This window comes from Danio rerio, chromosome 2 (genome assembly GCF_049306965.1).
Source record: "Danio rerio strain Tuebingen ecotype United States chromosome 2, GRCz12tu, whole genome shotgun sequence".
NCBI lineage: Eukaryota > Metazoa > Chordata > Actinopteri > Cypriniformes > Danionidae > Danio > Danio rerio.
Window position 1 is genome coordinate 2,227,763 of NC_133177.1, and position 20,113 is coordinate 2,247,875.

The 20,113-nt window shown below is 34.9% G+C and overlaps 1 protein-coding gene and 1 long non-coding RNA gene across 5 annotated transcripts in view; one reads left to right on the forward strand and one right to left on the reverse strand.

Moving 5' to 3' along the window:
* Positions 1-19,812, reverse strand: part of slc22a23 (solute carrier family 22 member 23) — a 74,871-nt gene extending 55,059 nt beyond the window's left edge. For 3 of the 4 annotated variants that reach the window (XR_012387528.1, XR_012387527.1, XM_073917545.1), the window contains exon 1: positions 18,926-19,774. Coding sequence is in view for 2 of the 4 variants with exons in the window: in XM_073917545.1 (XP_073773646.1) it covers positions 18,926-19,327 (402 nt within the window). In the remaining 2 variants the exon portion in view is untranslated. Of the gene's footprint in view, positions 1-18,925 lie in introns of all 4 variants that reach the window. The other variant, NM_001351708.1, reaches the window with a different exon arrangement.
* Positions 14,588-19,777, forward strand: LOC141377659 (uncharacterized). Its single transcript, XR_012390145.1, has 3 exons — positions 14,588-15,902; positions 16,136-18,045; positions 18,411-19,777. It is a non-coding gene; the product is annotated as an uncharacterized lncRNA (long non-coding RNA).
* Positions 19,813-20,113: the final 301 nt, after the last annotated feature.

A 20,113-nucleotide genomic window follows, 5' to 3' on the forward strand; every position in this document is an offset into this window, starting at 1 on the left:
GATTTCTGAACATAATAGATTTAATAACTCAATTATAATAACTGATTTATTTTATCTTTGCTATGATGACAAAAAATATATGAGGAACACATTAAATAATGTCTACTGTTTTGTATGCAACGAAATACTAGTCAAAGCAAATTTAGAAATCACTACTTTCTTTTTTTGTTTGCGTTTTCCATACTGTCCCATCCTTTACTGATTTAAGGTTATACAAAAATGAAAAATCCTCAGCAAAAAAAAAAAAAAAAAAAATTGTAAAAGTTTTACCAAAGATTTAATTTCTCTTATTTTGAGACGATGAAGAAGATTTCATCATTCAGAGCCTTGCATTGTTGCACTGCGTGTGGGACGGGGAATGTGGCGTCTTTTTATTCAAGAGAGCAAAAGAAAGAAAGAATAATGAGAGAAAGAGAGAGAGAGAGAGACTGTGTGAAGGGTGAATTGTATTTGCTGGTGAAACAAGGGGAAAGGCAAAAAGAGCCCTTTGTCTTTATCTTGTCCCGATGTGTTACTAAACGACAGCACAAATCTCACAGTACAACAGTACAATGACGACCGATCGTGAAGAAACTCAACCTGTTCACAAGAGCTGTCACAAATAGACAGGATGGGGGAAAACTGCCTATAAGAGCCGTGAATCAAAGAAATAATCAGATAATTAAACAATTTAAACAGCTGTTTAAAAAAATAATCAAAGAAAATTAAATTAAGCCAGTTATAATTATAGAAAAAGTAGCAATAATCAAATATAAATAGTTATCTTTCCTACATCTTCTGTAATACTAGTCAAATATTGGCTTTCAGCATATACAGTTGAAGTCAGAATTATTCACCCCCCTTTGATTTTGATTTTTTTAAAATATTTCCCAAATGATGTTTAACAGAGCAAGGACATTTTCACAGTATGTCTGATAATATTTTTTCTTCTGGATTTCTTCTTATTTGTTTTATTTCGGCTAGAATAAAAGCAGTTTTTAATTTTTTAAACACCATTTTAAGGTCAATATTATTCGCCCCTTTAAGCAATTTTTTTTCAATAATCTACAGAACAAACCATCATTATACAATAACTTGACTAATTACCCCAACCTGCCTAGATAACCTAATTAACCTAGTGAAGCCTTTAAATGTCACTTTAAGCTTTATAGAAGAATATCTAGTCTAATATTATGTGCTGTCATCATGACAAAGATGAAATAAATCAGTTATTAGAGATGAGATATTAAAACTATTATGATTAGAAATGTGTTGAAGAAAATCTGCTCTCCGTTAAACAGAAATTGGGGGAAAAATAAAAAGGAGGGGGCCAATAATTCTGACTTCAACTGTATATACAGTACCACACATATGGAGCAAAGATGAGGAAACGAAGGGAAAAAATACAATATTGTTGTTGAGTATCGTGATAATGATATTACCTACGACATAACACTTTCCTTTAAGGATGCTACTTTTATTAGCTGTTTTTAAATCACTTAAGTGTAATGATATTAAAATAAACAAATAAAAGATTATTTTTAGATCTAATTCGTTCTAATTCAAACTAAAAAACTGTGCTGAGGTGCAAACATTTACCCTTTAAACCACTATGAATGAGTGAAACCCTCCATTTAAATACAGAAATTGTACAAATAAATGTGAAACAACATGTTCATCACTGTATAATTTTATATACAATAATATTAAAATAGTTTTTTAAATCTTTAACAAATAATCTAATCTAGCGATGTGACTATTGGGGATACACACACTGCGATATCGATGCTCAAACCATATATTGTTCAGCACTATTATTAAAAAAAAATAAGAGAAAAAAACAGACTGCAAAAACTAATATATATTTGCAAAATGCACAACATTTAATATAATAAATCATAGTTTTGTTTTGTATTTAAGGGTCAGCGAGTACACCTTATACCCTCCGAATGCGAATCTGTGAATAATCATCTGTTTGTGAGTGAGAGATCAAGTGACGCCGACTGATAGAGGAACCGAGATCTGACCTGAATGGCTGAACAGCTGAGCAAATACAGCATGTGTGGGTGGACCAAAACATGTGTGCAAATGGGGAAACTAAAGCTCACATTTCAATGTCTGCCACTATGAAGACTTTCAGCAGCGTGAGCCACATTATGAGGATCTATCTGGGACTGGGAGCAAAACAAAAGAAGCTCAGTTAGCAATTACTGAATAATAATAATATTAACAATAATAATAATAATAATAATAATAAATAAAAATAATAATATTAATTGAAGATAATAATAATGATAATAATAATAAATAAAAACAATGATATTAATTGAAGATAATAATAATAATAATAAATAACAATAATAATAATAACGAATAAATAAAAATAAAAATATTAATTGAAGATAATAATAATGATAATAATAATAATAAATAAATAAATAAAAACAATAATATTAATTGAAGATAATAATAATAATAATAATAATAATATAAAAACAATAATATTAATTGAAGATAATAATAATGATAATGATAATAATAATAATAATAAATAACAATAATAATAATAATAACGAATAAATAATAATAATAATAATAATAATAATAATGATAATAACAATAATAACATATAATAAGAATTAATAAAAATAACTAATATTATTAATAACAATAATAATAATAACTAATAAATAACAACAACAACAATAATAATAATAATAATAATATTATTAATAATAATAAATAACAATAATAACTACTAATAATATTAATATTAATAATAAATAGTGATAATAATAATAATAACTAATAAATAACAACAATAATAATAATAATAAAAACAAAAAAGCTCAGTTGGCAATTACCGCGGTTTTAAAATACACAAGGAATAATAATAAATAATACATAATAATAATAACTAACAATAATAATAATTATTATTATTATTAATAATATTATTAATATTATTATTATTATTATACATTTATTTATGATGAGCTTTTCTTAAACTCAAAGATATACAACAATAATGAAAAATGCTGAGAATCGCAAGCTTGCATAAAATCCCACCAACAAGCCAATAATCAATAAAACAATATTTAAACTAAAATTATTTTTTTTAAAGCTGATACCCTGAGCTCAGGTATTGGGACATCCTTATTCCTTAGTGAAGTTCGTCTCTGCAGATTTGTGAGTATACATTTTAGGAGAAAACGTTTAATGCTATTTTAGGGTTAAGTAGAATGTTTTGGAAATATACAGCCCAGATCTCTATTTTGGTCTTTTCCCAATGCCTATCGTGTCTCTGAATGACAACAAGTCCAGCATTTTGTAACCAGCAAAGACAAACTGAAACTATCAATGACATTTGCTGTCTGGTATTCAGGGGAAACGCTCTGACATTTGCACTACATAAGCTGTGCTGATCTAACGAAACTGAACAAAACTGACTCACACAGAAACAGGAAAAAATCCCATCCTGACTCTCAATAGATACTTTAATTAAACCTACAGAGATATTAAAAGCAAAAAATAAATAAAGACATAAAGACATAATGCTTTCATTAAATTTCCTCTAGCTTAGTTAGCTTAATTTATCAGGGATCGCCACAGTGGAATGAAACGGCAATTATTCCAGCATATGTTTTACGCAGCGGTTACCCTTTCAGCCGCAACCCAGGGCTGGGAAACACCCATACACTCTCACATTCACACACACACTCATACACTACAGCCAGTTCAGTTCATCAATTCCCCTATAGCGCATTTGTTTGGACTGTGGGGGAAACCGGAGCCCCCGGAGGAAACCCACGCCAACATGGAGAGAACATGATCTAGTTTGTGACTAGCAAAAACCAGCTTAAAACAGCTTATGACCAGCAAGATATTTCCTTAACCAGCTCATGACCAAAAAGAACTGGCTTGAACCAGCTCATGACCAGCAGAACCAGCTTGAACCAGCTTAAAGTAGCTCATGACCAGCAAGAACCAGCTTGAACCAGTTTAAACTAGCTCATGACCAGCAAGAACCAGCTTGAATCAGCTTAAACCAGCTCATGACCAGCAAGAACCAGCTTGAATCAGCTTAAACCAGCTCATGACCAGCAAGAACCAGCTTGAATCAGCTTAAACCAGCTTATGACTAGCAAGAACCAGCTTGAATCAGCTTAAACCAGCTTATGACTAGCAAGAACCAGCTTAAACAAGATTAAACCAGCTCACGACCTGAAAGAACCGGCTTACACCAGCAAGAACCAGGTTGAACCAGATTAACTCAGTTCTAAATCAGCGAGAACCAGCATAAAGCAGCTCATGACCAGCAAGAACCAGTTTGAATCAGCTTTAACCAGCTCATGACCAGCAAGATATAGCCTTAACCAGCTCACAACCAGAAAAAACCCTGCTTGAACCAGCTCATGGCCAGCTTAAACCAGCTTGAACCAGATTAAACCAGCTCACAACTGGAAGGAACCAGCTTAAACCAGCAAGAACCAGTTCTAGATCATCAAGAACCAGCATAAAGCAGATCATATTCAGCAAGAACCAGCTTAAACCAGTTCAAAGCTAGAATTTATAATCATATAGAAGTAATTTAATCAAATGGGGACTAAACATAAGACAACACCGTTTCTTATATTATTATCTAAACACCTTTAATTCAACATAATGCACCTGATTTTAAAATGTGATTAATGGTTTGAACATAAACTAAGAGTTTGTCTTTTTCAGAAACTGAAATAATGAAAAAAATTTAATGAAAAAATCCAAAATTTCCATCTGAGCTGCAAATAAAGTGGATCAGCCGAGGTATTTTGACCTGATGAAGACAGACAGAGAAAGCAGCTCAAAACGAGACAAATCGGCTTCATCAAAAAGCTCTAACGATCCCATTCATCAGGAGAATTGGTTCATGAGCTCAATTTAATCTTATTTACTCTCCTGTTATTGAATCAAAGCCCTTCAGGCCCAATCACGACCTTGTCTTCAGAAAGGGCCGGGATGCTCTACAGCCCTACAGATCTCCCACTGATCATATTCTCCTATTCATTTCACCTCATCCTATTAAAGCCAAAGCCTGTGGGGGCTCCAATGCAATTAGTGCAGTTCTCCAAATCTGAAAGGGCTCTCCCGATGGAAAAATGACTTTCTGAGGAGATCGGAGGATAAGAGCGAGGGTTATTTTGCAGGGACTTTTTCGAAGTCAGTCTGAGGGACTTCTCTGTTTTACATGCTGGGAGAAAACGACAGCTCTTTATTGTGTATGTATTGCTATTAAAGGGATAGTTTACCTAAAAATATCAATTCTGTCATCATTTACTGATACTCTACTTGTTACAAACATGTTTATCCCTTGTGTGCTGTATGTTTTCATCCAGTTTGAGGTGATTTGGGAAATAAATTTGGCCACAACTTTCTCTGTGTTTCAGCAAATGGAATAATTTTTGGTGAGACTGAATAGGTACAATACAGCGCATGACTATCAAGAACCTGCTTAAAACAGTTCATGACCAGCAAGGACCAGTTTTAACTAGCTTAAACCAGCTCATGACCAGTAAGAACCATCTTTAACCAAGCTAAACTAGCTCACAATGGGAAAGAACCAGCCTAAACCAGCAAAAAAAAAAAAAAATTAAACCAGCTCAAACCAGCTCATGACCAGCAAGAACCGTTTTAATCAGCTTAAACCAGAGTATGACCAAGATATATCCTAAAAGAGCTCATGATCAGCAATAACCAGTTTAAACCAGCTAATGACCAGCAAGAGCCTGTTTGAACCAGCTTAAATCAGCTAATGACCAAATAGAACAAGGTTAAACCAGCTAATGACCAGCAAGAACCTGTTTGAACCAGCTTAAATCAGCTAATGACCAAATAGAACAAGGTTAAACCAGCTAATGACCAGCAAGAACCTGTTTGAACCAGCTTAAATCAGCTAATGACCAAATAGAACAAGGTTAAACCAGCTAACGACCAGCAAGAACCAGTTTGAACCAGCTTAAACTAGCTAATGACCAAATAGAACAAGGTTAAACCAGCTAATGACCAGCAAGAACCTGTTTGAACCAGCTTAAATCAGCTAATGACCAAATAGAACAAGGTTAAACCAGCTAACGACCAGCAAGAACCAGTTTGAACCAGCTTAAACCAGCTTATGAATATCAAGAACCAGCTTAAACCAGCTAACGACCAGCAAGAACCAGTTTAAACCAGCTTAAACCAGTGTATGACCAACAACATATAGCCTAAAAGAGCTCATGATCAGCAATAACCAGTTTAAATCAGCCTAAACTAGCAAATGACCAGCAAGAACCAGTATGAACCAGCTTAAACCAGTTTAAGAATATCAAGAACCAGCTTGAACCAGCTAATGACCAGCAAGAACCAGTTTGAAGCAGCTTAAATTTGCTTATGTTTAGCAAGAAACAGGTTAGGGCAGTACACGCCTAGAAAGAACCAGCTTAAGCCAGCTCATGATCAGCAAGTATCACCTTGAACCAACTCAAACCAGCGAGCAAGAACCAGTTTGAACCAGCTTAAAACAGCTAATGACTAGCAAGAACCAGTTTGAAGCAGCTTAAAGCAACTCATGACAAGCAAGAACGAGATTAAACCAGCTCACAACAAGAAAGAACCAGCTTACACCAGCAAAAAACAGTCTGAACCAGCTCAAACCAGCTTATGACCAGCAAGAACTAGCTTAAATCAATTTAAAGCAGCTTATGACCAGCGATATATAGAATAAAACAGCTCATGACCAGCAAAAAACAGTTTGAACCAGCTGAATACAGCTAATAATCAGCATGAACCAGCTTGAACCAGCTTAAAGCTCATGGCCAGCAAGAATCAGATTAAGCCAGATTAAACTAGCTCACAGAATGTAAAGAACCAGCTCAAACCAGAAGGAACCTGTTTAAACCATCTTAAACCAGCTCATGACCAGCTTAAAACAGATTAAACCAGCTCATGACCAATAAGAACCAGCTTTGTTTTTCCAACAGGATAGTAAATCAGGCTTGAATCGTATTTGGACACATTACTCATCACACAAACAACAATCTGGCGCTGTAAGTAAAACTGTGACCAAACAACTCCAAATGCAGCCTCGTCTCTCCAGAGCAAACTGTCCCAGACGTCCTGCTTCTCGTTAGAAATGTGCCGAGACAGACTGTGAGGTCAGCCGAGGGTTTAATGTTGTGCATTTAATTATGCTGCATTCACAGGCATTCGCAGTTCTCAAATAACCGAAAAATGCTCATTGAAGAAAAGCAGCTGCTGACTGTGCCGACGGCCCGCGGTGCTTTACTGTATTAACAGTCAGCACGGTGCAACCCTTCCAGTCTTGATGTAATTAATCTCATTGACCCGGGAGTTCTGGTAGACCTGAAGCCTCATGCTCTCTGCTCTTTGGATCAATTTAGTGGACTTAGATTTGACCAATCATTCATTTTAATTCAGCTTAGTCCCTTATTTATAAGTGGGCGCCACAGCGGAATGAACCGCCAACTATTCCAGCATATATTTTGCGAAGCGGATGCCCTTTCAGCCGCAACCCAGTACTGGGAAACACCCAAACACGCTCATAAACTACGGCCAATTGCAGATTAGGAAGTGTAGTGGAGACTAAATAGTTGGGTTTTAAGTCGTTTCTTAAAAGTAGCGAGTGACTCTGCTGTTCTGATGCAGTTAGGGAGTTCATTCCACCAACTGGGCAGATTGAGCGTGAGCGTTCGCGAAAGTGATTTCTTCCCTCTTTGGGATGGAACCACGAGGCGACGTTCATTCACAGAACACAAGTTTCTGGAGGGCACATACATCTGCAGAAGTGAGAGCAGATAAGAAGGAGCAAAGCCAGAAGTCACTTTGTAGGCAAACATCAGAGCTTTGAATTTGATGCGAGCAGCAACTGGCAGCCAGTGCAAACGGAATAGCAGCGGAGTGACATGTGCTCGTTTAGGTTTATTGAAGACCACTCATGCTGCTGCGTTCTGGAGCAGTTGAAGAGGCTTGATAGAGTTAGCTGGAAGCCTTTGTTTACGGAGCTCCTTTGAGGAGGGTAGTGTGTGCGTGCGTGTGTGTGCGTGCGCTGTCGTCCGGAGGTATGTGTGTGTGTTTGTGTGTGTGTGTGTGCGCGCGCGCGCGTTGTCATCCGGAGGTATGTGTGTGTGTTTGTGTGTGTGTGCGTGCGCTGTCGTCCGGAGGTGTGTGTGTGTGTTTGTGTGTGTGCGCGCGCGTTGTCGTCTGGAGGTGTGTGTGTGTTTTTGTGTGTGTGTGTGTGCGCGCAAGGACGAGAGCAATATGTGTGTGTGTTTGTGTGTCTGTGAAAAGAGCAGAGTGAGACAAGCTATGAGATCTCCTCGACAGTTTTTGCTCAATAAAATAGTCAGTCGTCTGTATTTTCAAGTCCATCGTCTGTATTTACATTGACCCACTGGCAGCTAAACTCCACGCCTACACTATCGAGCGTGTATGAACTGTGATTACTTTTATATTGCTGATTAGCTGTTGGGTATTTCACTCTGACTGAAGGCAGTCGACCAATCGCAGCAGACCATCATCGGTCCAATCAGCGCAGATTAGCTTCGCGCTAAGAAGGGGTTTGGGAACAAATCAATCACTGGACGATTCATACAGGAGTCGCTGGATTAATTAGGTAAAAATAAATGCAGATTATAAGACCATGAAAGTGTTTTTTGACCTTGCATGCATATTAAACTGTTGTTGGAGACCCTTACAACCAAGATATGACCCTATTTCATGTACAATATGGGCTCTTTAAACTCAAATGTACAATAACAATATCTGCACATCAGTAGTGTGCAATTAAGTGATCCTTTTGCCTCACGCTGAGAACAACGATTGAATTTACTACATTTTATTAAAGGGCACCTATGGTAAAAAATCTACTTTTCAAGCTGTTTGGACAGATCTGTGTGTTGGTATAGTGTATAGACCGTCATACTGGGGTGATATGAACACACCCAGTCCTTTTTTTTCAATTTAACTACAAAAAAAGGGTCGGCCAATTGAAGCTGTTTTCAAATCGATCGCACCATTACGTAGGTGTGCGATCCCCCCGCCCACCGAATTGATTGACAGCTGCGCGCATTAACATGTTCCGGTAGTCGCGTGTATATGTCAACAAGACCAGACAGACATACGCAAAGCAACCGGGAATAAAAGCTCTGTTCTGTTCGCTAGGATCAGCAATCATCATCAAATGTGATTAAGAGTAAGTTTCACATGTTTAAAGTGTTTTAAAACAGAGTATGTGTGTAATTAATTACAGCGTTTTACTTCAGCTTTACTTCATCAGCACAGCCGCGTGTCAGAACAATTATAAAAGAAGACGCTTCAATCCCGGTTTGTGGAAGTTAAATCAGGTTTATTTTGTACATTAGCATAACAGATATCCACACAGTACTTGAGGTTAGCCTTAACTAAGCTAAGCGCGCTCTGCCTGTCTGCCTGCCTGCCTGCGTGCGTGTGTGTGTGTGTGTGTGTGTGTCATCTGCGATGTGCGTGTGTTAACTTTGTAACGATATTGTGTGTGACTCATCAATGCAACTTCACAATACTGATTAGTAAAGGTTAGTTCTTACTGTAGTATCTCACAAACGCTACGTGAGACCTTCTTCCTTTGTCTTGTCTGATGCAGCTGAGGGAGGAGGCATGTAGAAATAGTGGGCGGGAAAGAATCGTCTTAAAGGCGCAGTACGACAAAACCCACCCCCTGCTGGAAATCAGTATAAAACAGCATCTTGTAAAAGGTATAATGAAAAATCTGATGGGTATTTTGATCTGAAACTTCATATACACATTCTAGAGACGCAAAAGACTTATATTAAATCTGAAAAAAGAGGTAACCTAGGTGCCCTTTAAGGTAAGATGTTGCAAACGGTTTATATGGGCTGAATTTAGTAATGTTCAACTTGATTTGTTTGTTTAATTCAACCCACATAGTTTTTACCCATTTACCTTAAACAAAAATAAGCAAATGCAATTTTTTAGTGCAGCAAAAACATGAGGATGTGTCACAGAAACAGCTCATTAGCAAGACCTATTAAATGGTTTTAATAACAAACACCAAAATATAAAACAACACCATTAAATCCTATTTAATCCACACAAAAACGTCCCTCAAACGACAAACAAATGCACGCTTTAAAAGCTTACCTGAGCCAACTGTGCAAATATTGATCATTCAGGCATCATGTACAAGCCTTATGACAGGAGCTGAAGGAAATAACCAGCATTATCATCTATCATTAATGCAAAAACAACATCAAAGTAGCCGATGCCGACACCTGCTGCCGCACTTACATTTTTACCCAGTTGTTTTCCCTGAAATGTATAGAAAATGTGCAGTTTAGTGTGCTGAAACACACATGAAATACTACACCACAAACGGTATGTTTACATCCACTCAATTATTCAGCATTTACAACCCGACTGATGGCTCAACCCGAGCGAAACAGCCTTTATGTAAACATCACATTGAGCTCAAACTGAATGAAGTCTTTATCTAGATTAAAGAGGCGGTGCAGACTTTAAAATAATAGAATCAATTAACATGCTTTGCTTTTGTTAACACTGTTTTTGTTTTATTGGCAATGTTACTCACTCGGCTATGTTTCCATCCACTCATTTTGATGCAAGCTATAGGATATCATGTAGAATGTGGATGGAAATGTGCATATATTAAAAACCAAATGCATCTGAAAGTCATTTATAATAAGATAAAAAGTGCACAGTGACTTCTCCTACCGCAGCAAACTCATATTTGGCACCAGTTTTGTTTTCTCTATTTTTCAGAACATTCTCTGTAAACTCTAGAGATGGTTGTGCATGAAAGTCCAAGTAGATCAGCAGTTTCTGAAATACTCAGAGCAGCCCATCTGTCACCAACAACCATGCCACAGTTAAAGTCACTTAAATCCCCTTTCTTCCCCATTCTGATGCTCGCTTTGAACTGCAGCAGATCGTCTTGACCATAGCTGCGTCCCAAATCGCATACTTATGCACTATTCTACGCCATTTAGTAGTATAAATAGTGTAAGTAGTGCGTTCACACTGAAAACTCTAAAAATATTAAGTGCACTTTAATTTCCCGGATGATGCACTCATTCAGCTGCTAAAATGAAGTGTGGAATGATGGACACTTCACGCACTTAACGACCGCAGGTTTGCTCACGTAGGGGCGGAGCTATCGGGCGCACATGTTGGATAACTTTATTTATTTTGGATGGTGAAAGCAAAATTCTCCTACGAGAGTGATTATAGCGCCTCCCGATGGTGAATGCGGTTATCCTCACGATTGAATTGATAATTCAATCGTTTATTTCACTGATTTGGTAACTGTCAAACATCATCAGGGAAACGGTTTGAATTTCCTCTTAGTAAAAAAACATTAGTATGCCATTTGGGACGACACTACATACATATACTATCCTGTTGAGTGTGTAAGTGCATAAGTACATAGTGCATGAGTGCATAGTGTGCCATTTGGGACGCAGTGCATGTCTACATGCCTGAATGCGTTGAGTTTGCTGCCTTGTGATGGGCTGATTAGAAATTTGCGTTAATGAGCAGGTGTACCTAATAAAGTGGCCGGTGAGTGCATATGGATATTAAGCTTATGAATGTATAAAACCTTTATTTTCTTGCTTTTTTTCATAATAATATAAGTTCATATGACATAAATGATTTAAGTATTTAATCTTGACATACGGGATTAACACTATATTGATCCAAACTGTAAAAAAAAAAAATTAACAGATAACAAAAAGAAAACAACGTTTAAAATAAAATAATTTCAACTTATGTTATTGATGAAATACACAATACAACTCTATTTATTAAAAGATTATGCCTTTTTTATTAAGTTATCAGCTATCAATTAAGATTAATCAAGGCTTTTTCTCACCAGGAGACGATTTAATTAACTAATGTTAACAAATATCAGGAATATTCAGATGCAATAGTACATTTTTAGTAAATATCTCATGCATGTCGTAGGCCAGATTGACGTGATAATATCAATAATCAGAAATAAACAGACTATTAGGTCTAACAACCACTAATAAAACGATCTGAACCTTCTTAAAAGGCACTAATTAAATAATCATTAACCAAACACTGAAACGGCCATAATAACATTATTTTGCATGATCATTATCACATATTATTTTCTAATGCATATGCCTGATACAGACTCCTGAAAGGCGAGTTAAGATGTGCTTTCAGCAAGAACAGCACAGTCATGGGTAAACTGATGCCTCTGCTGATTCACCTCTGTGGCAGGCTGGATGCGCGCTGATTATTGGCCTGTGGTTTTCTGACAATTTATTTCATCACATTATTAATCTAAATGTTGCATGAGATGTTTGCAAATATGTAAAGTGGCGAATACGACTACAGCGCCAGAGGAAATGATTTACCACTAAAAAGGCTCATTTAAAATGAAACCACTAAGATTTAAAGGGACAGTGCATTAAAAATGTAAAGATTCTGCTATCATTTACTAATCTTTCCTTGGCACTTTAAAGATTGCATGCATGTGCTATAACAAATAATATAAGCACCTAAACAGAAAAACATGTTAATGTTTAACCTTTTATAGGGCACTCACTGATTAAAATACTCATTTGGAAATACGGGAGTGTTACTGGGGATTATTACAAGAACTTTTATGACTTAAAATATAAATTATATCGTAATCAATGGCAATAAAGTTACCATATATCAGGCCAAAACTTGTGGTAGTGCTGCATTATCCAGGGTGTCTTAAATTAGTCAAATATCTGAAAATTATAATAGAATATTTAAGAATGTTCTGTAGGTTATGAACTATATATATATATATATATATATATATATATATATATATATATATATATATATATATATATATATATATATATATATATATAATCAAATTTAAAAAAAATGTAATAAATATAAATAAATCAATTATAAATATATAGTTTATGTTTTGTTTTTTATTTTATATTTATTTTATATAAATGTATTTGATATATTTATTTATTTTAAAATAGTTTTTTATTTTTTAGAAATAATTTAAAAAGAAAATTAATTTAAATAAAATAATAAAATTTAAATAAATAAAATATAAATATTTTTCATTTATTTACATATATTTATATTTATTTTTTTTATTTCACATATTTATGAATCGTGATTTTAATTTACAATTTGGATTTGTGTATTTACGAATCGTGTTTTGAATTTACGAATTAGATTTGCATATTTATGAATCGTATTTTGAATTTATGAATTGTATTTGCGTATTTACCAATCGTGTTTTGAACTTACGAATTAGATTTGCATATTTATGAATCGTATTTTGAATTTACGAATTGGATTTGCGTATTTACCAATCGTGTTTTGAACTTACGAATTGGATTTGCATATTTACAAATCATGTTTTGAATTTACGAATTGGATTTGCGTATTTATGAATCTTGTTTTGAATTTACGAATTGGATTTGTGTATTTATAAATCGTTTTTTGAATTTACGAATTGGATTTGCCTATTTATGAATCGTGTTTTGAATTTACGAATAGGATTTGTGTATTTACCAATCGTGTTTTAAATTTACGAATTGGATTTGTGTATTTACTAATCGTGTTTTGAATTTACGAATTGGATTTGCGCATTTATGAACCGTGTTTTGAATTTACGAATTGGATTTGCCGATTTACGGATCGTGTTTTGAATTTACGAATTGGATTTGCGTATTTATAAATCGTGTTTTAAATTTACGAATTGTATTTGCATATTTATGAATCGTGTTTTGAATTTACGAATTGGATTTGCGTATTTATGAATCGTGTTTTAAATTTAAAAAATGGATGTGTATGTTTGGATTGTGTTTCATATTTACTAACTGGATTTTGTGTATCTTTAAAACATGTTTTGAACTTACGAATTGAATTTTGTAAATGTGAATTGCGTTGTGGACGTATAAATTATATTTAGAAAATGTATTATTTTTGAGACTGATCTGGCTCCATCTGGCTCTGAAACTGGCCAATCTAGAGCACCAAAAGACATCTTAAGTATTCACAAAACACGTTACTTATAAAATAGGTGTTTATATCTGCATGTAGCCTAAAAAAAGAAAAATTTGACATAATTTGAATAGTTTGACCTACAGTTACCTCTAAAACAGTCACTAAATATCACTGAAAATGTTTACTTTTTATTAATAAATTAGATATCACACAAAGTTTGTTAGTTCATGCATGTTTAAAGTATGTAATAAAAAAAGTTCTATGCAATCAGAATACATAAATCTTACTTGACAGGTCTAAAAATGTTTACTATTGAGCTATTACTAGTGAACCTCCAGTCGTCTCTGCAAAGCACATGTAGATTTATTAGCTGGGAAAAGGACATAATGTGACACTAATATGATCAACTCGAAAGAGCCCTGCACGACAGCTTTCTCTTATCTCATAACTACCGTGTAATCCTTAGGGTTTGCTGACCCATATTCTTATTGCACAATGCAGGCTAATGGAGGCCGAAGGGCAGGACACCAATAGTAGAAAGGTTGCTGCTGCTATTGTTTTTTTTTTTTCTTTTAAAGATCGCACAGAGAGTAGTTATGTCATCTGGCCAGCATGAGGGAACCCAGTGACATGACACCCGTGATGGCAGCTGTGTGTGCGTATGTGTGTGTTCATTTCCACTGTAAACAAGCTCACCTTTTCACACACGAATATTACACAAGTATTTGTGAAATTTTAAGCTTGTCTACTTAACGAACTTAAAGGGATAGTTCACCCACAAATGAAAGTTCTGTCGTTATTCACTAACTCTTGGGGTTTTTTTCTTCTACTGTTGAACATAAAAGAAAGGTATAATGAAGAATGTTGGAAACTGGTAACCATTGAGTTTTATAATATTTGGTTTTCCTACTATAGATGTCAATGGTTACCGGCTCCAACATTCTACAAAATACCCTCAAAGTTTTTGTTGTTGATTTGTCGAATATAAAATATATAATAAAGTATATTGGAAATGGGTATTGTCTTTCATAATATTTGCTTATATAGATGTCAATGGTTACCGGTTTCCAACATTCTTCAGAATATCTTCATTTGTGTTCAACAGAACTAAATAAACTCTAAGTGGCTTAGAACAAGTTAATTTTGTGAATAAACGATGACAGAATTGTCATTTTAAAGAGACAGTTCACCCAAAAATGAACATTTAGTCACTATTTATTCTCTTTCTCAAGCGGTTCTACATCTTTATGAGTATCTGTCTTTCTAAAAAAAAAGTCAATGGTTACAGGTTTTTGACATTTTTTAAAGGATCTTCTTTTGTGTTTAAAAAGAAGAAAGTAATAATGGTTTAAGTAAAGAATGAGTAAATGATTGACAGAATTTTCATTTTTTATATTCATTGTCTTTCATAATATTTTCTTTTCCTACTATAGATGTCAATGGTTACCGGCTCCAACATTCTTCAGAATATCTTCATTTGTGTTCGACAGAACAAAATAAACTCAAAGTGGCTTGAAACAAGTTAATTGTGTGAATAAACAATGACATAATTTTTATTTTAAAGGGATTCTTCAATATAAAATGAAAATTTAGTCACTATTTATTCTCATTTTCAAGTGGTTCGACATCTTTACGAGTTTCTGTCTTACTAAGAAAGTCAATGGTTACAGGTTTACCACATTTTTTAAAGGATCTTCTTTTGTGTTTTAAAAAGTAAAGAATGAGTAAATGATTAACAGATTTTTCATTTTTGATATTCTTTGTCCTTCATAATATTCTTTTCCTACTATAGATGTCAATGGTTACCGGCTTCAACATTCTTCAGAATATCTTGTTTTGTGTTCAACAGAACAAAATAAACTCAAAGTGGCTTGGAAAAACAGTATTGTGTGAATAATTTTTTATTTTAAAGGGACAGTTCACCCAAAAATGAACATTTAGTCACTATTTATTCTCATTCTCAAGTGGTTAATAAACACATTTATGAATTTCTGTCTTACTATGAATGTCAATGGTTACAGGTTTACGGCATTTTTCAAAATATCTTCTTTTGTGTTTAATAGAAGAAACTAATAAAGGTTTGAAACAAATAAAGAGTGAGTAAATGATTGATATAATAAAGGTTTACACTGCCTTTCATAACACTTGCTGCTTCTACTATATAGATGTCAATGGTTACTGGCTCCAACATTCTTCACAATATCTTCATTTGTGTTTAAAAGGAAAAAATAAACGCAAAGTGGCTTGTAACAAGTTAATTGTGTGAATAAATAATGACATAACTTTTATTTTAAAGGGATTCTTCAATATAAAATAAACATTTAGCCACTATTTATTCTCATTTTCAAGCGGTTTTACATCTTTATGAGTTTCTGTCTTACTAAGAAAGTCAATGGTTACAGGTTTACGACATTTTTCAAATTATCTTTTGTGTTTAAATGAAGAAACTAATAAAGGTTTGAGTAATGAGTGAGTAAATGGTTGACAGATTTTTCATTTTTGATATTCTTTGTCTTTCGTAATATTTTATGTTCCTACAATATATGTCAATGGTTACCGGCTCTAACATTCTTCAGAATATCTTTTCTTGTGTTTAACAGAACAAAATAAACTCAAAGTGGCTTGGAAAAACATAATTGTGTGAATAAACGATGACATAATTTTCATTTTGAAGGGACAGTTCACTTAAAATGAACATTTAGTCACTATTTATTCTTATTCTCAAGTGGTTCGACATCTTTATGAGTGTCAGTCTTACTAAGAAAGTCAATGGTTACAGGTTTACCACATTTTTCAAAACATCTTCTTTTGTGTTTAAAAGAAGACACTATTAAAGGTTTGAAACAAGTAAAGAGTGAGCAAATGATTGACAGAATATTCATTTTTGATATTCCTTGTCTTTCATAATATTTTCTTATACAATGTGTGTCAATGGTTACCAGCTACAACATTCTTCAGAATACCTTCTGTGTTTAACAGAACAAAAAAAAGAACTCAAAGTCACTTGGAACAGGTTAATTGTGTGAATAAACTCTGACAATTTTTATTTTAAAGGGTGAGTTCACCCAAAAATGAACATTTACTCATCATTTATTCAAAATAAGTAAATAGTGAGTTTAAAAACAAGTAAACGGTGTAGAATTTAAATTTTTGATATCTGTTAAACGAACAGCTTAACCAAAATTGAGATTTGTCATCATTCATTCACCCTCAAGTTGTTGTTACGTTGAAAATAAATGATATAATTAAGAATGTCGGAAACCGGTAACCATTGTCTTGCATAATATTTGCTTATACAGATGTCAATGGTTACCGGTTTTCAAAATGGTTCAGAGCATCTTCTTTCATGTTCAACCAAACAACAAAAAAGTGGCTTGGAACAAGTTGGAACAAGTGTGCGAATAAACAATTACATAATGTTCATTTTAAAGGGACATATCACCCACAAATAAACATTCACTCAATATTTATTTGAAAAATTGCAAATAGTGAGTTTGAAACAAGTAAATAGTGAGTAAATTATTGACAGAATTTCAATTTTTGATATCCTTTTAAAGGAATAGTTTAACTAAAATTGAAATGTGTCATCATTCATTCACCCTTCAGTGTTTTGTTGTTGTCCTGTTGAACACATAAAAGAAGATATAATGAAGAATGTTGAAAACCGGTAACCATTGACTTCCATAATATTTGCTTATAGATGTCAATGGTTTCCAGCATTGTTCAGAACATCTTTGTTTTTGGCTTGGAACAAGTGAACTGTGTGAATAAACGTTGACATATTGTTCATTTTAAAGGAATTGTTCACCCCAAAATGAACATTCACTCATTATTTATTGAAATAGTGAGTAAACAGACAGAATTTTCATGTTTAATATCCTTTTAAAGGGAAAGTTAATCCAAAATTGAGATTTGTCATCATTCATTCAGCCTCGAGTTTTTGTTGTTGTTGTGTTGAACATAGAGAAATAATGAAGATATCATGTTGGAAACCAGTAACCATTGACTTCAATAATATTTGCTTATATTGATGTCAATGGTTACCGGTTTTCAGAATTCCGAATATCTACATTTGAGTTCAACAGAACAACAACAAACTCAAAGTGGCTTGGAACAAGTTGGAACAAGTGTGTGAATAAACAATGACAAAATGTTAATTTTAAAGGGACAGTTCACCCGAAAATGAATATTTACTTACTATTTATTCAAAACAAGTAACCAGTATGTTTGAAACATGTAAATAATGTAGAATTTTCAGGGATCATTAAACCAAAACTGAGATATATCATCATTCATTCACTTTCCAGTTTGTTGTTGTTGGTGTTGAACATAAAGGAAGATATAATGAAAAATGATAAAAACCGGTAACCATTGACTTCAATACTATTTGCTTATAGATGTCAATGGTTTCCAGCATTGTTCAGAACATCTTCGTTTTTGGCTTGGAACAAGTTAACTGTGTGAATAAACAATGACATATTGTTAATTTTAAAGGAATTGTTCACCCCAAAATGAACATTCACTCATTATTTATTGAAATAGTGAGTGAACAGACAGAATTTTCATGTTTAATATCCTTTTAAAGGGAAAGTTAATCCAAAATTGAGATTTGTCATCATTCATTCAGCCTCAAGTTTTTTGTTGTTGTTGTTGTGTTGAACATAGAGAAAATGAAGATATATTGTTGGAAACCGGTAACCATTGACTTCAATAATATGTGCTTATATAGATGTCAATGGTGTCCAACATTGTTCAGAATATCTTCATTTGAGTTCAGCAGAACAACAGCTCAAGATAGTGACAGAATTTGATGACAGTATTTTCATGTCTGTGTGAACTACCCCTTCAAGTTGGTTCCTTTTAAATTAGCCTATGCCACCTAACATTGTAGCTCAGGGATGACTCCACTTACCTTGGTGACAATATTTTGCTCTAATCCGTTTTGCAGTTTATAGCTGGACGGCGTGCAGTTGCATTGCGATGCCGCCTCGGTATTTACACCGGTAAACACGGTGCTAACGGCGGTCGGAGCAACAGTCAGGAGCTGGCTGCTGTTATTATGCGGCTCAGGACACGGATTAGTCAGGAGAAAATTGTCAGAAAACTGGCTGAAGCCTATAAAAATGGCCGGGATCCACGTTAAAACGATCAGCTGTTTCTGATACTTCCCAAATCCACCCACACTCGGTAAAACGCCGCCGTCAGTCTGCGAGAGCAGCCCCGGAGATTTACTAGTTTCGGGGGTCACAAATCCGTTCTCCGGTGCGTGGGACTCGGTGTCCAGCTGAGAAACGGCCATCACCGTCTCGCACATGCTGCAGTCCGGTCCCGGTGATGCGTCACACCGAATAAACGTGATTTTCTCCTCTCCAAAAGCGCGCTTGACATCCAGTGCTCAGGGAGTGGTTTTTTTTTGCGTGTCTTCACGCGTTTGCAAAGCGTCACGAACTGCTCGCGATCAATCAATAGACTAAAAGTCGAAGGCGTCAGTAGCCGCAAATAAATAGGTAATCATATTAAAAACGCATTCAGGAAATGCAGTTCATTTTAATGGGCATGTTGGAGATCCAGCAGTATGCAGCCACAGGTAACACACCTGTCCCGGTGCACGCAGACCCGCCGCCACCGCCGTCGCCTGACGTCATCACCATGATCCACTCGGTGAGCGCAGGAATCTCCCGTTCTCCCACAAATTACCGAGTTACTTCAGCTTGGAGATCTCCGGGGATCACAATGACCGAACAAACACACACACACACACACATACAAAGGCTACACACACACACACACATTCGCTGAGGGCGGAACTTCGACAGCACCGCATTCATTGGATGGCATTGATTCCTGTCAGTGCTCTACTAACGCTAATATGCTTCTCTAACAAATCGTGCTAAACAAAAAAAGTGTTATATATTTAAGAATTAAATGCTGCTTGTTGTTGTTTATTTGGTTGTTTAATGTATTAATGACTGTTCTGTGTTTATTTAGCAGTGTCTGCTGCTCTCTACCGGATCAACCCGGCAGCAGGTGTATGCAAATGGCAAGTGGAGTGTCAAAAATATCAGTATTTATTTAGCCTCAATGTTAGCTACCAGGGCCG